Source organism: Callionymus lyra, chromosome 3 (genome assembly GCF_982586985.1).
Source record: "Callionymus lyra chromosome 3, fCalLyr1.hap1.1, whole genome shotgun sequence".
Classification (NCBI taxonomy): Eukaryota; Metazoa; Chordata; class Actinopteri; order Syngnathiformes; family Callionymidae; genus Callionymus; species Callionymus lyra.
Genome location: NC_141820.1, coordinates 24,014,097 through 24,033,847, shown reverse-complemented (window position 1 = coordinate 24,033,847; position 19,751 = coordinate 24,014,097). Strand labels below are relative to the sequence as shown.

The 19,751-nt window shown below is 38.2% G+C and overlaps 1 protein-coding gene across 1 annotated transcript in view; it reads right to left on the bottom strand.

Annotated features, from left to right (window-relative positions):
• grin2da (glutamate receptor, ionotropic, N-methyl D-aspartate 2D, a) overlaps positions 1–19,751 on the bottom strand; it is a 96,076-nt gene that overhangs the window by 16,060 nt on the left and 60,265 nt on the right. The window contains exons 10-15 of the mRNA XM_087787201.1: positions 13,062–13,187; positions 11,527–11,639; positions 7,287–7,403; positions 6,778–6,938; positions 3,184–3,253; positions 1,763–1,880 (exon numbers count right to left, since the gene is read on the bottom strand). Coding sequence (XP_087643327.1) covers positions 1,763–1,880; positions 3,184–3,253; positions 6,778–6,938; positions 7,287–7,403; positions 11,527–11,639; positions 13,062–13,187 — 705 coding nt within the window. The remainder of the gene's footprint in view (positions 1–1,762; positions 1,881–3,183; positions 3,254–6,777; positions 6,939–7,286; positions 7,404–11,526; positions 11,640–13,061; positions 13,188–19,751) is intronic.

Here is a 19,751-nt window from a genome sequence, read left to right as displayed (position 1 = left end):
AAAAGTCAAATTGATTGCTTCAATCCCTACATTTTTCATGATAATTGGGTCATAACTAATTGAAAAGGAGAACTTTTAGAAAAAAAAGTCTTATTTTGGATTTCAGTTTGACAGCAAGGGCTCACACAATGTAGCCGTGTTTTGCTTGGTCTTAGCCATATCCTAGGTAAGTGGGAAAAAAAACAGGTTTCGTGGTGTAGAAATATGTCCATGATTGTGCAGCAGAAACAAGTCTCCAATGTAGAAAAGTCTATTGATCATATCAGTGCCTGCAGAAGATTGAATGAAACAGAAATTATCTATATTTGTATTGAGGTTTTCTATATCTTTTTTCAGCATTGGAATAATTTTGAATGATTTAATTTAATCAATTGAACAATGAATTATCCTTCTTTCCTGTTTTACCCCCAGATTTTTTTTAGCGGTGTCATGTGTCAGAATAAACTTGTTTCTATGGAGACGTGTCTCTTTATCAGGCTCGTTCTGTGAAAGAAGCACTTTTGTCTGTGACTTCAAACGATAGATTTCAATAAAAGCTAATTTAATCTTACAAAAAACAGATTTTTAATTAAATTATTCCATTAAAACAAATTCAACCTTTCAAAGTAGAAACTCTTGAATTCAATTATTTAAAAAAAAAGCTTGAGAATAAATAATATAAAAATCCGTTTTAACATTAGAAAGGTAAATCCATGCATGTAGCAGCAGGTCAAAAACAATTAAAAAATATATTGTATCTCCTTTATTTTTTAAAGCTTTTTTGTAAACATCTTTTGTTTTATCAAATATAATGACTTTTAAACAGCTTTAAATCTTATGTCACTTTGTCCATTTTTTCCCTTAAAATCTGTCCGTTTCTTTCATCACAGCTCTTCTTTTACACACCGCCTTCAGTCAAATAATTTCACGTCTTAATGGGAACATTAGAGTTTGTTTGAGACTTCATTTGTGTGTTCGCCCCCGGAGTCGTTGTCCTTGTCTGAAGTAACAAACTGAATTTGGATTCTTTTTTTTCCGCGTGTGTTGCACATGAGAACCATTGACACGACCCTCGTCTTGTCTAATGTCTATCTCGGTCTAAATAGCTCCCATGAGAAACCAATTTGACGTCTCATCCAGTCATGCTACACAAACGAGGCAACAACAACAGTGTTTTACGACGAGCAATTACCAAACCTGTGGGACCACTGCGCGTGAGACTCGGTTAATGTTTCCTCCAGTTGAGTTTCCAGATCCTGGCAGGAAATTGGTTTGACTTTTCCAACGTGCGGCGTGGAGATGATAATGAGGCGAAGCCAAATGTGCAAAAATGCTCTCGGTGGGCACGTCGAAATTGAGACGCCATCGAGCAATTACTCTGACAAGTAATGTGATTTTAATGTTTTCTGGCTGATTCCATTATCATGTCAAACACGCTGAGAGAATCAATATGTTGACATTTTCTCTGAGCGATGTTCGCGTCACGCTGAGGAGCATTTACGTGCCGTGCTGATCCCAGCATGCCGTCCCCTTCGCCTCTCTTTGTCTCTGTCTGGTTCTGCTTCATTTTCTGCCATCAACAGTTTTCCAGCTCGGCATCAAAAGCCAATGTTAAAATTGTAAATGACAGAATATATATAGGATCGTGAGTCTGTGACAGTTGTGCTTATGTGAGCAGTTTTCTATCTGCAGGTGTACATTATTGCGAGTCCACAGCACACTGCCGAGTATAAATAAAACATGAAGTCGGATGCCGGTGTCTCAAAACAAAACGAATACACACCGTCCCCGACCAGCTGCAGCAGAGCCAGGTCCAGAGGTCTTTTCCAGCGAGAGTTCTTGTGCAGAGCGATGCCGTAGCCGGTCGTGGCAAACACCTTCCCGGAGCCGATGGTCATCACCTTCAAGGGAAGAGGAGGGTTTATTAATAATGTGATACTCAGCTGTTTCAGACACAGGGAGAGAAGTGTGGCTGCAGTGCTCACAGCAAGAAGGTTTCTAGTTCAATACCGGCAGCCACCTTATCCTTCAATGGGAGACTAGGTTTACACTGGGTACTCATTGAGTTTCCTCCTACTGGCCTCTGGATTAAACATATAACTGATAACACAATCAACACATTAGCTGCGTAATTTTCCGCTCTTGACTTGTCGTGAGTCTGGTTTCTTTTGGTCTTGATTAAAGAAATTACATGTAATAACATATTTTCAGTAGTTTTATTACTATGTACTCCTTTTTTTTTAAGTGGAAGGGTCTACATTTCACAGTGAACCATTGTTAGCCCCGTCAAGTCAGAGGGAAAGAAAACACATTTGTTTCCAGGGCTCTTGAGTCAAGGTTTTGCTTCCACAAAACAAACAGAAAAAAAAAGGAATCCAATCTGCAGTGACAATATAATCGATGAGTTGACATTTAAAGAACTCCTGCACAATAGTCCCCTCTTGTTTCTGAGCCCTGTTTAAACTTGAACATTCTTTCTGGACCGTGTTCTAATTGTGTCACGGAGATTGTTAACAATGCCAGCACAGAATAATCTTCCTTTAATACTTCTGAAAACGACGACTCTTTGAGTTTACAATGGCTTAAATTTAAACCAATTCTCGGATCTGCTCGGTTTGAAGAGGCTGTTAACGTGAATGGCCCAGCTGGTCTGAGCCCTAAACATGTGGAACGCCAGTTGTCTCCAGCCTGGTGTTACCCACTCAAGAAACTCAGGACCGTGAACGCACGACTCTCTCAGCTTTATGCAACATCGTGCGATGCCCTTCAGCTCCAGTGGTTGATATTGTTTTGATGGAATTAACACAGATCCACTCCGGTTGGGGTAATTACTGCGGCGGCGTGAGGCGGCCGCGGGCGACGTCCTGCAGCAAACTGCATTAGAAACGATCACCCAGAAGGAAATCCATTCTCATCGAGGAGACAGAGCAAACTTATAAATAAACCAACAGCGGCTTCACCCTCCAAAAAATGACAATATAACCCAGGCTCGGGGGGGCCAAGAGGCAGAAATGTGAATGAAGGAGAAGAGTTTGATTTATTAAATGCAGATGTTGGCGCTTCATCAGGGCTCACTTGGCTTCCCGCTTGTCAAAGTGCTGCAGAGGAAGTCGGAGAGCTGAAGATTCATTACAGTCTGGAGCCGCGGGACACTTTAATAATGACTGTCATTACGGCTACGCAGACGGAGGAAACGGAACTCACCTTGCAGCCTTCGTCCTTTCTGGCCATGTAGTTGAGCACCGCGGCGTCATAAATGAAGGCGTCCAGCTTCCTGCAGGGGAGGAAGTGACACCACAGGATGAACCTCAACCGAAAAGTACATTATAGATACAAGTGTATATAGCGGCGGATATTTCACTGCCCACACTGAGCGAAACCTCCATGTTCCTGACGACAGGTGTTGCATTTACAGCGCGATCTGAAGCCGCAGCTGGTTCTTCTTAACAACTATCGTACTGAACAACTGAGAAAGAGTTCCACGGCAAGCTCAGGCAAAGCCTCACTTCGTGGGTGTATGAATGTCTGTGCCATGTGTTGTTGGTTGATACTAGGTTATTTGCTCGGTACATGTTGTAAAGAATGACAGGGCTGCCAACAATTGACGTCTTTTAATGTGTAATTTTCCAATTATTAACACTGATGTCCTCACTTTCATGCCACTTATAGGTTCATTAACCTGTCATCTTTGACAATAGATGCATGACAGTGATAATACTCATTACAGGGCAAAAATAGCTGATTCAATGCTCTTCATTTAAAAGCCGGAAGTTTGTGGCGTTGTGAAAAATTCCCACAAAGTTTAGTATGTAGTCATTTTTTTGCGTTAAGAAAAGCAAAATTCGGATGCTCCGTGATTAGAGCGTTTCATGACTGGAGAAACACGAACTATGGATAGCTTGACCTCCGTATGGTGTTTCCGCTGTTGTGTTAAAATGTTGATTTCTCTGTGTTGTGTTTGTTGGTATTGTTATGAAAGATAGACACAAGACCCGCCTTATGTTGCTTCTGATTGGTTGGTATCGCGTGGTGTCTGTCGTGATTTGCTAGATTAACAGGAAAAGGACCAAAGTTTTTATCATGAAAGAAAATAAACTATTAAATGGGTAAAATCAAATCTCAAGTGTGGTGTGAGAACAGGTGTAATTGTGTGACTGCCACACTCAAAGCAGCCCTGTGAATGACATTGTGTAAGACAGTTTTGTGTGTTTATTGATACGCTGAGGAAGAGGAATGTGTCTAAATTTATAGATATAATTTGACCCCCTATATTTATCTTCGGACAGACAATGACTCAAAATAATATATAGTGTGTATAGGGTATAGCGTGTGTAGATGCATGTTTATCCAGCATTTTCTTAAGTCTTATAAAGCTTATAAATATGTATTACATCAGAGTGTGCTTTTCTTAATGCACATTAAGAGACAGATGTTCTACAAAGAGGATGTAACAAGGTTTGCTGATATAAATGAACTACATTGGTTTCATTTCGAGCAGATATTCATCAACGCTCTACTTAAGTTGTGGCTATTAATGTCCACTCTCCCCTGCCAGACAGACTTTATTGGATAAACCATGAATCTGCTTTTTGCTTAAATATTTACTACAGTCCTGCGACCTGCTCAGGGGCCAGTAATGGCCCGTGGGTCAGACTTTGGATGTTTTTACTTGTAAAAAAAAAAAGGATTTTCTTAATGACAAACACATCAAGTAAAGTGTGAAAATCTTGGATGGAAGAACTGTATCTCACAACATGAACAGACCGAGCATGATTGTTCTCATTAAAGATCTTTTTTTCCGACCTCGTCGCCTCCTGCGAGGAAATGAAATCAAACTGTAGACTGATGCTTCGCTCCTGCTGCTTTACAGTTGCATTCTGACTGCCCTCACTGTTCACAGCAGTTACAAGTCGCTTCGTTGAGTGGAATTCAAAGAGAGAAGTGAGCGGGCAGAGGGTCCGAAGCGTTTAGTTGGATTATAAGATGAGGAAGTTTCCGCTTCTCAGCTAACACGTCGGTCTGTGCCAGAAATAAATGATTAATGTTGTTAGACGCTCTCCTCCGACTCTAGAAGAGCAGCAGCCTCGTCTCCCTCTGCTTCTCACTTCAACAATGAGAATATTAGCAACTTATGTGTCACTTTCTATCGGCGTGGATGGTCTAAGTCACCGAAACTGTGCTTGAGAAATAAAGGATCATGAAGATATATCCTCAGATTGATCCACATACATGAATTCAAGTTAGAGTCAGAGTTAAAACATATTCTTGTATTTTACCGTCTAACAAATGTGTTATTCCCAAAAAGCAGGGTTCAAAAGTTTAAGGTTCTAAGCATCAATGCTTAACGTTGTGTGAACCTTTGTATGTGTCTCAGATATTATTGTCAATGACCTCTGTGTGTCAATAGTTCAAACTGTGAACGCTATGTGTGTTGGGAAGAGGATGTAAGCCATGTGGACATGCTCTTCTTGTTGAGATAAGAAACGTATACGATTCTAAAAATGTCAAGACCTAGAATTTATGGTCTACAGACCTGGTTTGAGATAACTCAAGTTAGTGTTAAGGAAGACTAAAGATTATTTGTTTAGGTCAGTGTTTAGGTCAAGGCATGATTACAAGATCTGTTGTTCATGAAGGAGTCAGATTTTGCAAAACATCCCGTATCCCGAGTTTGTAATTGTATTCTCAACTTACTTCAAGTGTTCGGGGAGGGTCTAGAGGTCTTAAAAGAAGGGACAGGCTAAAAGGTTTTGAGCCACTCTCTGGAAGGATCTGGTGGGTGAACCAGGATTTCGGACACAGACTTGACCGAGCGCTCGAACTTCTGGTATTTCTGAATAACTTGCATTCTTTGTTAACTGTTGTATTTAAGGTCTTGTATGGCCTACCTTTGTAATCATTCTTTACTTTTAATAAATTGACTGTTTTAATTCTAAATGTTACTCTTCCTTGGATTAAATGAATGCGCAGAACTCATTAGACAGGAAGGAGTTTCTGAGTCCCCTTAATCACAAAACTAGACTCATTTGGAATGACAATGTTTTTTTACAATCAAATGCTAAGAAAACACGTTATCAATAGAAGGTGTTTGTCACTGAAACCCGCGGATTATACATCACACTTTCCTCCCCTCCTCCTGATCTCTCTGTCCTTCTCCTCCCTCCTGCCCACTGCCATGCTACTTCGGCGCTCCTGTACAACTCCCTGGTGTTAATAAAAATGAGCGAGTAGATGAAGAGCAGGTGTAGTAACAAATCCATTATCAGATCCCCAGATCACCATTTTGACCGAGAGCCACTGAAATCATTCACTCGCTCGACGAGCAGCGTCTTGTCGTGACAGCTCCTCCTGGACTTGTTGGCAACTGATGACTGCAATATATATATATATACATGTGAAAAAAAATGAAGGTATTTGTAAAAGAGCAGTCAGAAGTGTGTGTCAGCAGAAGCTGAGCGTTTAAGCGGGTATGAACAGGCATTTGAAATAGAGCTCGGGCTCAGAAGAGACAGAGTTCATGACCGTGCAGCCAGAATGGAGCTGTACTGGACGGCAGATTTCTTCACTTATCCCTTTTTTCAATTGAATAGCTTCACAAAGGTAGCACGGCTGCTCCAGTTCACCTCAGGCCTGAAGACTAAATTGACGGCCACAAATGCTCCACCTGATAACAAAGCCCGATTGTTGCTCAAGAACATGACGGATTGTCGTTGGTGCACTAACGTGCAAGGACCCAAGAGAAAATATGTTCTAGAATATTAAGAGATTAGTGAGACTGGGCTGACTGTTGCAACTGACCCAGTCTTCAGGTTCTCGATGGCCTCCTCTACTCCCTTCTGGTTGTTGCGGATCATATACTGGTGCATGTTGGGATAGTTGGAGCGGATGTTTTCCTCGGTGCTGCCGTTAGGAACCGTTCCGAAGCGCAGAGGAGGGTACTGCTCGGTTGGCTGCTGGAACTGGAGAAGAAAAACAGGGAGATCTAAGCTCCTGAATCCATGAGTAGAAACAATGTTTTCACTGAGAAAATTATTTATCCAAGGAGATACAAGTATTGTCAACTTTTGTTGTATATATTTATCGCCAATCCAATTAATATACCCATTTGTTCATGTATTTTTAAACTATAACAAGGTTACCGGCATAAGAAAAGCCATTCTAGTCCACAGAAGTTCTACACTGTGGAAATTAAGTGTTGATAGTTGATTTTACATTCAATATTTGAATGGTAATTGTTATTATAATGGCACTAGATTTCTTCTACAGCATTAGTCAGATTCATTTCTCCCTTGTGTCTCTATCAGTACCTTCTTATCGGAGAGTCCGGACACAGTGTCGATGTATTCCTCCTGGATCATGAAAGCTGCCAGGTTGGCAGTATAAGAGGCGAGAAAGATGACAGCGAAGAAGGCCCAGACCAGAACCTGAAAGATAAGGTGACACCAGTGATTGATTTCTAACTTTTATTAACAGTCAAACAATAGTCCATTCGTCCAACACGCCACATAAAAAAAATCACATTCTAAAAGCCAATCTGTGAAGCATCTTCTTGAGTTTTGAGTGATACAAAACACATGTATTTGTTTAGTAAATGCCATTTAAAAATATATTTTTATTATAGATTTGATGATCATTTATTATTAAACCAACATCACAATTTGGAGTAAAAAGACACACACACAAAGAAAGACAGAGGGTCAGAAACAACGTGAACCATAATCATTCAACAATACATGACATACAAAATAGTTTAAGACAATTATCATTTTATCCGACTAGACAATTACTTAGCAAAGTATCAGTTAGCGGTAATGTTCCAAACCAGAACATCCTATTAGGAGCCCAGCAGTTGTCTTCTACGTTTACATGTATAGACAATAATTCATAATAAACAACTTATGTGCTGACAAATGATTAGAAACTAAATCTTTAAATAGCAGTTTTTGTTGTGAACCTTCGATAATTCTACAAGGATCTCTCAAATCGAGGAAACGATAAACTGAAGATTTAATGACGAATGGATGGAAAAATATCTACAGAAAGACAAGTATAACGTGAGGAGAAGCTAAACATCAATTTATGTGAATAATTGCACTAACTTCTGAGGAGGCTTAAACCTCAGTTACAAGCGGAACTAAACACAGATGAACAATCAAACGTCCGTGTCTGTCTGCCTGCTTTTCTATTTTTCTAGAAAAAGAAATATAACGATCAACTAACAGTTGAATATTTACTCACTGTTGCTTGGCAACACCTCAAGAAACCATTTGCTTGTATCGACAAAACATTGAATTTCATCCGGCAGAACAGTTCTTTGTCTGTGAGCGATTAAAAATGTATTATATACATTATATTACAACGCGCTCAGTCTTGCTGTGAGTTTAGATTAAAACGAATCACTGAAGGAGCCAAAAGAAGGAAGTCTGTTCCAGGATGAGCATTTATTGGATTTTATGAGCATTTTTCATTCAGAACACAAATTGCATCTACTCTTTTAATGATTATTTTGAATTGGAGAGGTACATTTCTGGACTAGTATGAGTTTACAGAGTTTTTTTGGCAGGTTTTTGTAAAAAAAAAAAAAAAAAACATTTTCCAATTTAGCTTCTCACAGTATTAAGTAGTTATGTATGATTTTTTTTTTTTTTTTTTAGAGATAATGGGTTTCAAATAAATTACCCCTGAAAAACAATTTGTTTTTCCTGCTTCTCCAGGCTGAAGTGTTGTTTGGGTGTAGGCAGGAAAACAAGTCCCCCGAAGGTTCTTTAAGCATCATATTTATGGCTGTAGGTTCACCCAGCCGGAGAGGAAGTGATGAGAACATTAATATTTGCAGTGAATTCGTTCTTGCTCCGTAATTAACACAGTAATTTGCCTCCAAACACTTTGTGCCAAACATTCATTTGCATAATTCCTTTAATGAAGACGATAATAAATACTCTCTTAACTTCTTCTGCTGCTGATGCACAACACAAGGCGGAGATTCCAGTATCAGCTTCACGCGTGGTTTCGCATGGCTTTTGTGGGCTACAGGAGTTTTGGATGAGGTGACTTGTTGAGGTCAAGGGTCAATGTGAGGGCGGGTAACTAGTAATGTTAAAATTAATATCGTAAGTGTCTAACTTATTAACCAGTCAGTAGAATATGTCGAGCTGAACGATCTACTGAGAAGACAATTATTAGAGTTTTAATAGAGTGCTATCACCGTAATCAGATCAACTTTTCAACACTTACAAAATGGTCAATAATACAGTTTATAGAATATTAAAATACATTAAAGGGAAAATGATGTGAAAGCAAACTCATTACATCTTTTAAATGTTGAAGTCTTCCTCTCCAAGATGCAGTCAGTCTCTCATCATGACCATGTTTTGAAGTTAATACTTATAAAGTTCTCCCCCGTCTGCAATCACGGCGAATGAGGGGGTACAAGAGCGAAGTCTATTATGACGTAATAATGGCTTCACGCCTCCTCCAACAAGCTGTAAACACACACCCTTTGTTTATACAAAAGAGACTTGGTGACGAACCTTGATGTTTGACCAATCACAGCAGAGTGGGTGTGGTTATGGTAAACAAGATTGATCTCCAAAAAAGTGTTCAGTGGGCGGGGCTTAAGCACATTTTCGATTGTAAATATTTCAATGCAAAGAGAGTTTTGTACAAACAGACACATACTGATGATACAATAGAGTCCAACATCTATTTAAGATTAACTTAAATCTACACATTAATCGATCTTTAAAACTTACGAAGAAAATATATGTAGTTAAGAGCTGAATCTTCATCAGTTTATAAGAATCAAATAAGCACAACAATATTTTGTGATTTATATTTATTTTCCTTTATCCCTTGTCATCCATCCATCCATCCATCCATCCATCCATCCATCCATCCATCCATCCATCCATCCATCCATCCATCCATCCATCCATCCATCCATCCATCCATCCATCCATCCATCCATCCATCCATCCATCCATCCATCCATCCATCCATCCATCCATCCATCCATCCATCCATCCATCCATCCATCCATCCATCCATCCATCCATCCATCCATCCATCCATCCATCCATCCATCCATCCATCCATCCATCCATCCATCCATCCATCCATCCATCCATCCATCCATCCATCCATCCATCCATCCATCCATCCATCCATCCGGGTCAAGGTGAACGACCTCCACCACTGCATATTTATTTATGGAAGCCAAGGAGGTCGTTCACCTTGACCCAGAGACAACACAAGGGATAAACTTACATTTTTAAATTCATGATTTTCTCATTCTTGTCCTACCAGATTGTTTGTGTTTTTTTTTTTTTCTTACTCATCCATGTATTTTGTTTCTGTTTATAAGGCGTCTGCTCGGTTATACTAACTTCATAAAAGCTAAAGATAAAAATTATGAACTGCAGCTTCTCTTTAAATTCCCTTTTTTTCATTAGTAATGAGCATACATGCAAACAGATTGGGTGAAAATACACCATTTCAGTGGAGAATAAATGCATATATATATATCTACAGCTTCTTAAATATTTAGTGTGAAATCTCTCTTGGATAAAGTTACGAAACAACATTTCTTTAAATATTTTATATCAAGTGGTTTCTTTGTGTAAAAGACGTATTTATCATCCTTACTTTGAGTTATAAGTTAAAGCTCTGAAGAAATAACTCCTGTATAAACTGAAAAAAAGCCATATATTGAGTTCAAGAGGGTTTCCTACGACACACAAATTACTAGGAGGTGTTGTTTTGAATCCGGAAGCTCAAACGCTACATCGGCAAAGTCTAAAAACTCTGTTGCAGCAACGCTTTGACACTTTTAAAGTTCTGCCTCCTCAACTCCGACACCTTCACTGAAACCTGCTGCCGCTAATGAACTCTCCACATGACAGAAGTGGTCGAGAAAATCACAAGAGCCGAGTGTTCTCACCTCAACTCCTGCTCTCCTGTGGTTCCAAATAAAGCTTCAAGAAATCTTCAGGTGATGAAGATGAAAAGCAGCAGGAAGTTTGGCATCAACCCTGAGACCGATTCATCTAACCAGGCATTTGGGAATCAGGCTACACTAATGAATATTACAGTTCCGCGTATCATCATTATCATTATCATTACCAGGCAGGTTTTTTGGTGTCATGTGATAGCAGGGACTAATTTTCTCCCGCATTTCAGGTCCAATCATTTAGGTTTATTTCTAATGCTTCGATAATGTGCACCACCCACGGCCAACACATGAGGTCGAGTCATTTTGAATATGTTTGAGTTCAAATAAAACCAGCGGTGACAGGAAATAAAGTTAGAAATGTCGAGCATTGAATTAGAGGGGAAAAACTCACTAGTTGCAAATTTAAGATATTATTTTTAAGTTGGGATTAGGCATAAAAGAGTAATTGTTGATATTTGTAGATATTTATCATTGTCATCCGCACTGAGATGTAGAATAACCGGCATCTCAAGTGTGTTGAGAAAACAATCAGCCACAGACAAACAACCGCGAAACACAATCCACCCACTTAGGAGGTTTAGTCAGTCGCTGTTTACCATGATCTTGCTGGTGGTTCCTCTGGGGTTCTCGACAGGAACTGAGTTGTTGAAGACCAGAGCCCAGAGAAGCCAGACTGACTTCCCGATCGTGAACTTTGACCCGCCCGTTTCTGAGTGGGAAAGAACAAAAACCTTAGTTTGTGTAGTCAAGATTAAAAAAGGATGGTTGACACAAATTTCACTCATTTTCTACTCACTCTCATGGCGACTAAGGCCAATATAATGTAGCAAGCAGAGCTCACTGTCCTTCGTCTTAATGGTGACGACTATGGTGAGTAGAAAATACTATTTCTTAGACACACATTAACGCTGGTTATACAGACGAGGGCAGGGGGGTCAACTGCATAAAGGGGCCAAAATCAGTCAATTTAGGCCGAACTAAATGTATATTTTCAGAACTTCAAAAGGAAGTATGAATGTGATTGTGATACTGTCCAATTCCTTGTTTTTCCTTTATCAGTTTATTATTGTAGGTTTATGTACAATGGTTGACAACAATAAATATATATTTTCCTTTTCCTTATTTTCTACTGACACATTATTTTCAGAGTGATATGTTTTTTTTTGGAGTTATAGACAAAAATGTATGTTCGTTGTAGACAGTAGAAACGGGAAGTACTTTATAATATTTACCTGGAGTGTTTCCCGTCTGTGTAGCATGTCAGCTTTTAAGCTTTATAATATATTATTTATCTCTTTAACTCTACTACGGTTAAATGTTAAGTTCATGTCCAGTTGAAGGCCCACAGGGAATATAGGCTCATAAACTCTAAGTGTACTTTTTCCACATGGAAGATCCCTAAGGGAAGACTCATAAATGAGCGACCTTGAAGTTAGTTAGTCCTAGAGTGCTAAACAAAGTATTGAGAGGATCCTTTTTGGAGAAGTACCTAGCAACTCTTTGTTGCGTTTTTTGCGTCTTGCTTATTGGGGAGCATACGTTTGTCATGTGGTTAATGGATGACCTCCCAACCAGTATTGAAGGAGGCGAAAGACAACTTCTGTGGCAAAGACTCAAAGCTGCCGTTTCTCATAGATGTGTCTGAAGCTTCGATTGTTGTACCAGAGATTGTTGTATTCTTTTTCTTCTTCAATACAGTAATATCGCTGATTCCAGACTCAAGTCTCATTTTTACATTGTCTAAAAACAAATTCCTTCATTCAGAGGAAGAACCTGTTTTGTGTCTTTTTGGACGAAGATGAAGAAAAACAATAATCCCAACCCTTAGTCGACATGAAGGTGAGTAGAACATAAGTGTATAGTTTGAATTTTAGTTAAGTTTGAAGGTTGAATTTTGGGTAAACTATAACTTCAAACACCTATTTGTAGGTCATTATATCAATACATTGCAATCAATACATGAGTTAGCAGACCACAGTTAGCCTACGATGTTTTCAAGAGGCCCTTTTAGAGTCTTCCTCACAAATCTAAGAGTGAATGTGTGAAGCTCAAACAAAGTCAATTGGAATGTTTACTTTATTATAAAGGTGGTGGTGAATGAGTCGGAGCCTACGTGGATTTGTTCTCTTACTTTTGGCGCTTTGCAGGCTACGGTTGTATCCCACGGGGCTGAAGAACTCGAAGATGAAGACGGTGACGGCCACCACTGAGAGGCACATGACGAACATCATCACCCAGACGGCTGGACTGTAGGGCTCTGGAAGAAAAGAACACATGTACACACACACATGAGCACAATTTATTTTACTGACCACATTCACTCCGGGGTACAAGTCCATCTTACTTAAACAATCTCACAGTACATCTTCATCCACTTTTCTTGGAGGCATTAGTATCAATGGTTTGGTACAGATACTAAGTATAAGGGCAGCAGTTCTGACATCAATGATATTCACCGGATTAAAAAGTAATAAAAATAATGACAGAAAACATGGAGTTATCAACTAATGTCAACTAATGTGTTGATTTAAGTGTCTTAAATAGATGTTGGACTCTATTGTATCATCAGTATGTGTCTGTTTGTACAAAACTCTCTTTTCTTTGAAATATTTAATCTAGAAAATGTACTTTAACCCTTTAAAGTTGAAAACAACTTTATTTTTCTGGAGATTAAATCTTGTTTACTATGACCTCACCCACTCTGCTGTGATTGGTCAAACCCCGAGGTTTGTCCCAGCGCGTGATCAATTCCTGAAGTTTCCATCTCCAAGGGACTCGTTGTATAAACAAAGAGGGAGGAGTAAAGCCCAATATTACATCATAATGGACTCTCGTGGCTCTCGTAACCTCTCGTTTGCAGAGATTATAGACGGGGGAGAACTTTATAAAGTGATAACTTCAAATCATCGTCATCTTATTGTATCATGAGAGGAAGAAATATCACATATTCATTTTGAAAAAACAAAACAGGAGAAACAGTTGTTTTTTAAATTGAACAAAGTTTGTGTGATTTCAACTCTATATCATTTGACACCCTTTGACATCGTTTGACACCCTTATAAGAACAATTACAAGGTTTTATCACTGCCTATTTGAGCCTTTAAAGTCCTGAAGAAGAATCTCAAAACAAATTAATTTGAAACTGTCACATTAGGCATGTGGTGGACTCTATCAGGCCTGAGTCCTTTGTTTAAAAGTGCGTTTTTTTTAGATTATAGTTCAATAACTCAGTTTTACCATATCTTTAATTAAAATGTTTCATTAACGAGACTTTGTTTCATCAACTGAGATTTTTCTCATTTGCTGTCATCTTCCGGCGATCAATAAATAATTTGATGTTCAATTAGCCGACATTCATCTGATTCGTGATTAATGAGCATTATTGACAGTCAGAGTGATTTAATTCACTGTCGCACAATCACTCACACGCTGACACACTTCAAGAGGAAAAATGAAGTCAAACAGAAAAGCGTTGAATAAATACTATCATTATCGTCACTCGCTCGCTCACCACTGACAGAGTGGGATGAGACTCACGGAGGCTACATTTATTTCACCACCAAAAATAAATAACTTGATCACAGATGACGCAACATAATTAAACGCCACCATTAGTATAGACACTTTAAAATTGAGTGGTGAAAAAACTCCAAAGCTCAAACTCTTCCCTTGCAGGTGATGTCGGCGCCTGGAATCAGTCTTGCTTGTATTTATTTGCATTTATTTAAAATGCAACCTGTCGTTACCTGCCGAGGGCAAGAGCTCTGTTTGTTGTCAATCCTGCACAACAATTTGAGAAGTGTCTCTTCTGTTTAATCCAATTTTGAGTTTTATTATCCCTGTGGTTCAATCAATCTAGTCTCCGGGAAGACTGTGTAAATAATTATGTGCTGCTTCTACAAACACCTAAGGTTGGCGGATTTATTTTTGCTGCGCAGCCGAAGAAATAAAAGCAGTCGACGGTTCACGATTTAACGGATGTTTAGTTTTTTTGTCATAAAAACTGCATTTCCCCCACGCAGGGGATTTTATGAACATCTTTTCTGACTGTTGCTTGTGGACATCGATCAAAGCTGACGTGAATAAAATGATTTCTACGGTAAATATTATCTTTCTAATACATTCACAGTGTTCATGCATCAATACTTGTTTATTCCCGGAGGAAAGAGTGCGAAATACAACTGATCAGAATAGTTTTTCTTTGTTTTGTTTTTTATCATTGAGAGAGCACTGTGCATACCTCCACCAAGGAGCTCATGTCACATGTCTATTAAAACACAAATAATCCATGTAATCTGATTTTTGGCAACAATAAAGTTCTACCTCACCTACCAAACAAACAAAAAGTAGCATAATTACTCTAGAAACTGAGCTTTGGAATCTTGACCACAAAGTTACCATTAGATTTTATTTCCATGAGTTTTCTCATCTATAGCAACTTATTCTAGCCAAAACTAAAACATTTAACTTTATCTTGTTCCATTAGCATTCTGTAAAAACAAGTGATTTTGCAAATAAACATGTCAACATTATTGACAAGACTGAACCAAGAAAAACTGTAATGTTTGCATAATCAAATGTTCACAGAAGTGTAGTCAAATCTTTCTAAACTTTGAATAAAGGTTTGAAATGATTTCACAGTGTTGTTTAGTCAAATGCAAATTCTCCAACATTGTGATACTAAGTGAAATACTTTATAAACCATTTTACTGTGTGTGAGGGATTTGCAAACCATATTAGCCATATGTTCAGTGTATATTTGACACTTCTGAATTATATAGTAGTTTTGTTCATGACCATGTGTTTACACAGCATGTTTGAAATACATAATTTTCATGGTTACAAACATAAACTATAGATCAATCTAAAACTCACTCCATTAAATCTGAACCTTTGAGAAGATTTTGGACTCTTGCACGAGTGGGTATTCATGATGGAGGAAGGACGTTTGGTACAGTTTCCCAACCTTTTTTTGACTAACATATTTATTCTTATTATTATTTATTATATTAGAAAAATCACACTGAAAACCGCAAAACAAAAATATACCAAACAATATATATTATATATGATGAAAATTTAGTTGAATTTACTAACAATAAATATACTGTGTCTTGACACCGATTATTTATTTTTACAAGCTGCATTTAGTGCACATGAATCCCTGAAGTTAACGACCAAAACGTCATCGTAAATGTTTTTTTATTGAATGTTAAGTTGTACATAAACATTCTCCATCAATGCTCTACAGAACCTCCCGCTCTATGATTGGCTGCTTCCCACTGCAGTCCGACAGCTCCACACTGAGTACACATTATAATAATAATAAATAATGACATTGGCGTCAAAGCTCAGGGGAATTTCCTGTCATTGGTTTGTTTCTTCTACCTTTGCCTGTGTGGGTTTACTCTAGGTACTCCAAGTCCATATACCTAATCTAGTGTGTGTCTAGAAACTTGTAACGTTCGTCTGAGACCGATAAAACATTGTCATCCGTCTATGATGGAACTTTCAAGAGTTCAATTCCAACAACGATGTTGTGTAAATAAAGCAGCGACACTTCATGTTTGGAGAATTAATGTAGACGAGACAGTTCCACGACAACAAGGCGATGATTGATGTCTCGCTGGCTCCGTCGTCGCTCGGTCTGAATCTGACACACTGTTGTCAGAATAAACTTGTTCTTGAGATGTCACTGCAGGTGTTGCTCAAGAGCTAAAATAGAACCATCCACCCTTATTCTGCCAGAACAAGTGAGTCGTCCAGATCAAAGCAGCGAACACTGGGCAGTACTTGAAACAGAAGCTTATGAACAACAACCCTTGTTCTCTTCGTTGTTGAACAAGCTCAGCTTTCACAGACTGTGAACTGCAAAATAAATATCATCATTTAATTATTTTAGGGATAAAACTTCAAGCTGCTCTTGACTATCTCGCCTCAAATAATACTGTTTGTTTGTGTCATTTACTCAGTTCTTTACACTCAATGGGATTTGGAGAGTTTTCTTAATGACTTCATGTTAATTTTAGGAACACATCGAAGATATTTTACTCTACACTTGTCCAACCTCTTGAAGGTATTGTAATATAGGCTGGTGTTGTTTGAAGGATTAAAATACCAGGCGGAGCTATAAGGAGTCTTTTTGCTTATCAGACCACTCACATGCAGACCACCATCAGGACCACAACAACACACACCGGATCCGGAAACACAACTCTGATCTTGTTATTCTCGCGAGATGATCTGTGACTATGACAACATTAACATGAACACATGGAAACCATAATTGCACATAAGCATATAAAATAAGCAGTCTAATAATAAGGCCTTGACATTTTATTTTAACTTTTAAATTAAAATGTGAATTATGGTAAACTACGCTGATTCAATAATAAGAATGAATCTTGATCATTTACTAACCAGAAAGGGTTATTTTTTTCGGGATTCATTTGTTTAAACCAGTGGACCCCAACCTTTTCCAACTTAGGAACCCACTTCTAAGTCTCAAAAAAAGTTCTCATTTCATTGTCTCATGTATGATACTCGAAGGAAATCAATATAATGAAAAGAATATTTGAAAATGTTTAATATCCTTTTAAATTTAACGAGTTTTAAACTTCAAAACATTATATGTATATTTTTATTTTTATACACTTACATTCTCCCTCCCACAAAAAAATTGATACCATTTTGGAAACGATTTTGCGGACCAGTTGCAATACCTTCGCGTCCCACTAGGGGGCTATGGCGCACAGGTTTGGAATCACTGGTTTCTCTTCTTGAGCGTTCAATGAGTTTAAGAATACAAACTGTATAAGAACAAATCCCTGAAGGTAAGCACAGAATTTAATCATCAAATTGTGATATTTTGCCTCTTGTATATTAAAATAGTTGATTGGTCTTTAATGATTTATTTGTAGTTGCTTAAAAAAATCAAGTGGCTAATCCGGCCAAAAACACTTCCTTCCCGTCTCACAATTGTCTGTCAATTCAAGCCATTTCCGTTTCCTGCAACCTTGACTTCTTTTCTTCCCCCCGCTGCTCCATGCGAGACACAACCTCCGCTCATCAGACTGATACAACCGTCAGAGTGCAAACCAACCCAGGAGGCCTGTAGGTCTTCAGATAACTCAACCTTGGGGTTGTGGTGCCTCCGTTCATCCGTGACATGTTTGAAATTGTTCCCTAAATCTCATCTGACAGATGGATGGATGTTTCGGTGCAGCTTCGAAACTACGTGATAGCTCCCCGAAGGACAATGGGGAACCTTCAGGACGATAAAGAACAAAGAAACAAGTGGAAGTTTTGGCAAGTGAGTAAATTTTGCTCGATGGAGAAAGAAGAAGTACTATTGGTACACTAAACTAAACTAAAATGAAAGTAAGACTTATGTCGTAAGTGTGTGTAACTAAGAAATCTAAATTTCTTTGATTATGGTTATCTTCAACTCCAGATGTCACTCTGTCTTTCTATGAAGAAGCTGAGGAGCATCTGGAGCAGAATCAACCGACTCAACTGTTGTCAACACATGTTAAAGTACAGGACTGACAATGAAGACCCTTAATCTGAGGTGTATGTTGGATTTTAAAGTTGTCAATCGTGAGTTAAAAATGTTATTCGATACTACCAACAATGAACAGCATCTGTAGTTGTTCAAGTTGGAGGTTGAACCAAGTTTTTTCATAATAAATTATACGGAAGTAGGAAGAGGTACCGTACATGTTTATGTATTATTATTACGTATTATTTATGTATTTGATCTCTGGTAGTGACAGATAAAGTGGCTCCTGCTCTTCCATTTATGATATGTATCTAGTTTGTTGACTAGCTTATCTCCTCTGCAGGTTTTTAAAATATGTTTTTAGTGGTTATCTTGTTGAACTCCACAAAATATAGTCAATGTTGGTGGAAACCGAAGAAAAGTTTCCAGAAGCAATTTTAAGACTGGTCTTATTCGGCATTTGACTTTCATCCTCGATCCACTGACTTCTGAGAATAAATGGGTTCAAATATAAATGCAAATAAAACGCACAAACACAAACCAGGCGTGAAAACACAATCCATCACTTGCTCTGTTGATTTGACGATACCTTCTATTTTCACAGCTTTTTTTTCTTGACCTCAATCAACTCAAACTACCATGCTGCAGTTCTCAAACAAAAGGGAAGCAAATATTGCCTTTCGGTCTCTGGCGTTTCAGAGAAATCTGTGACATGACTCAAATATTGTTCTTCGTTTTTCTTTTAATCAGAACATATCAATGCTCAGTCGATCAATATGATTATTGAAGGGATTCTTTTTTCAATGATTGGAATATTGATGTTTGTAAAGGTTTCAATGAATTCTTGATTGAGTTCAAAGGACTAAAACATGAGTAAAAACAGCAATAAATAGGGATATTAAACATATATAATAGAAACAGTTTCCTTGTTTTCAAGGAAACTCATGTGGGTCATGAATGACCCACTAGTATTTTTCTAAATAATACTACTTTTATAACAAAAAACGTATATTGTACTTAACCAGCATTCTCCTAAACTTTGACAAATTTAATGTAATCCAATAAAGTAAAATCCTTTTTTCTGTTTTCATTCAAGTTGTGTCATAATGTGTATCAACTTTTTCATATTTGTTGTTTTTCTTGAGTTCTTATTTCTATGTTTGCTTCTTTTGTTTCACTTGGATATTATCTCCTGAGTGGTTTCATGTCATCTTCCTCCTCCGTTTTTTTCTTTTATGTATCGTTATTTGTCTTTCCACTGCCACCAAAGGAGCTCTTCCTACCGCTGTCTCGCTCTTCCATCATCTCAGATTGACTTGT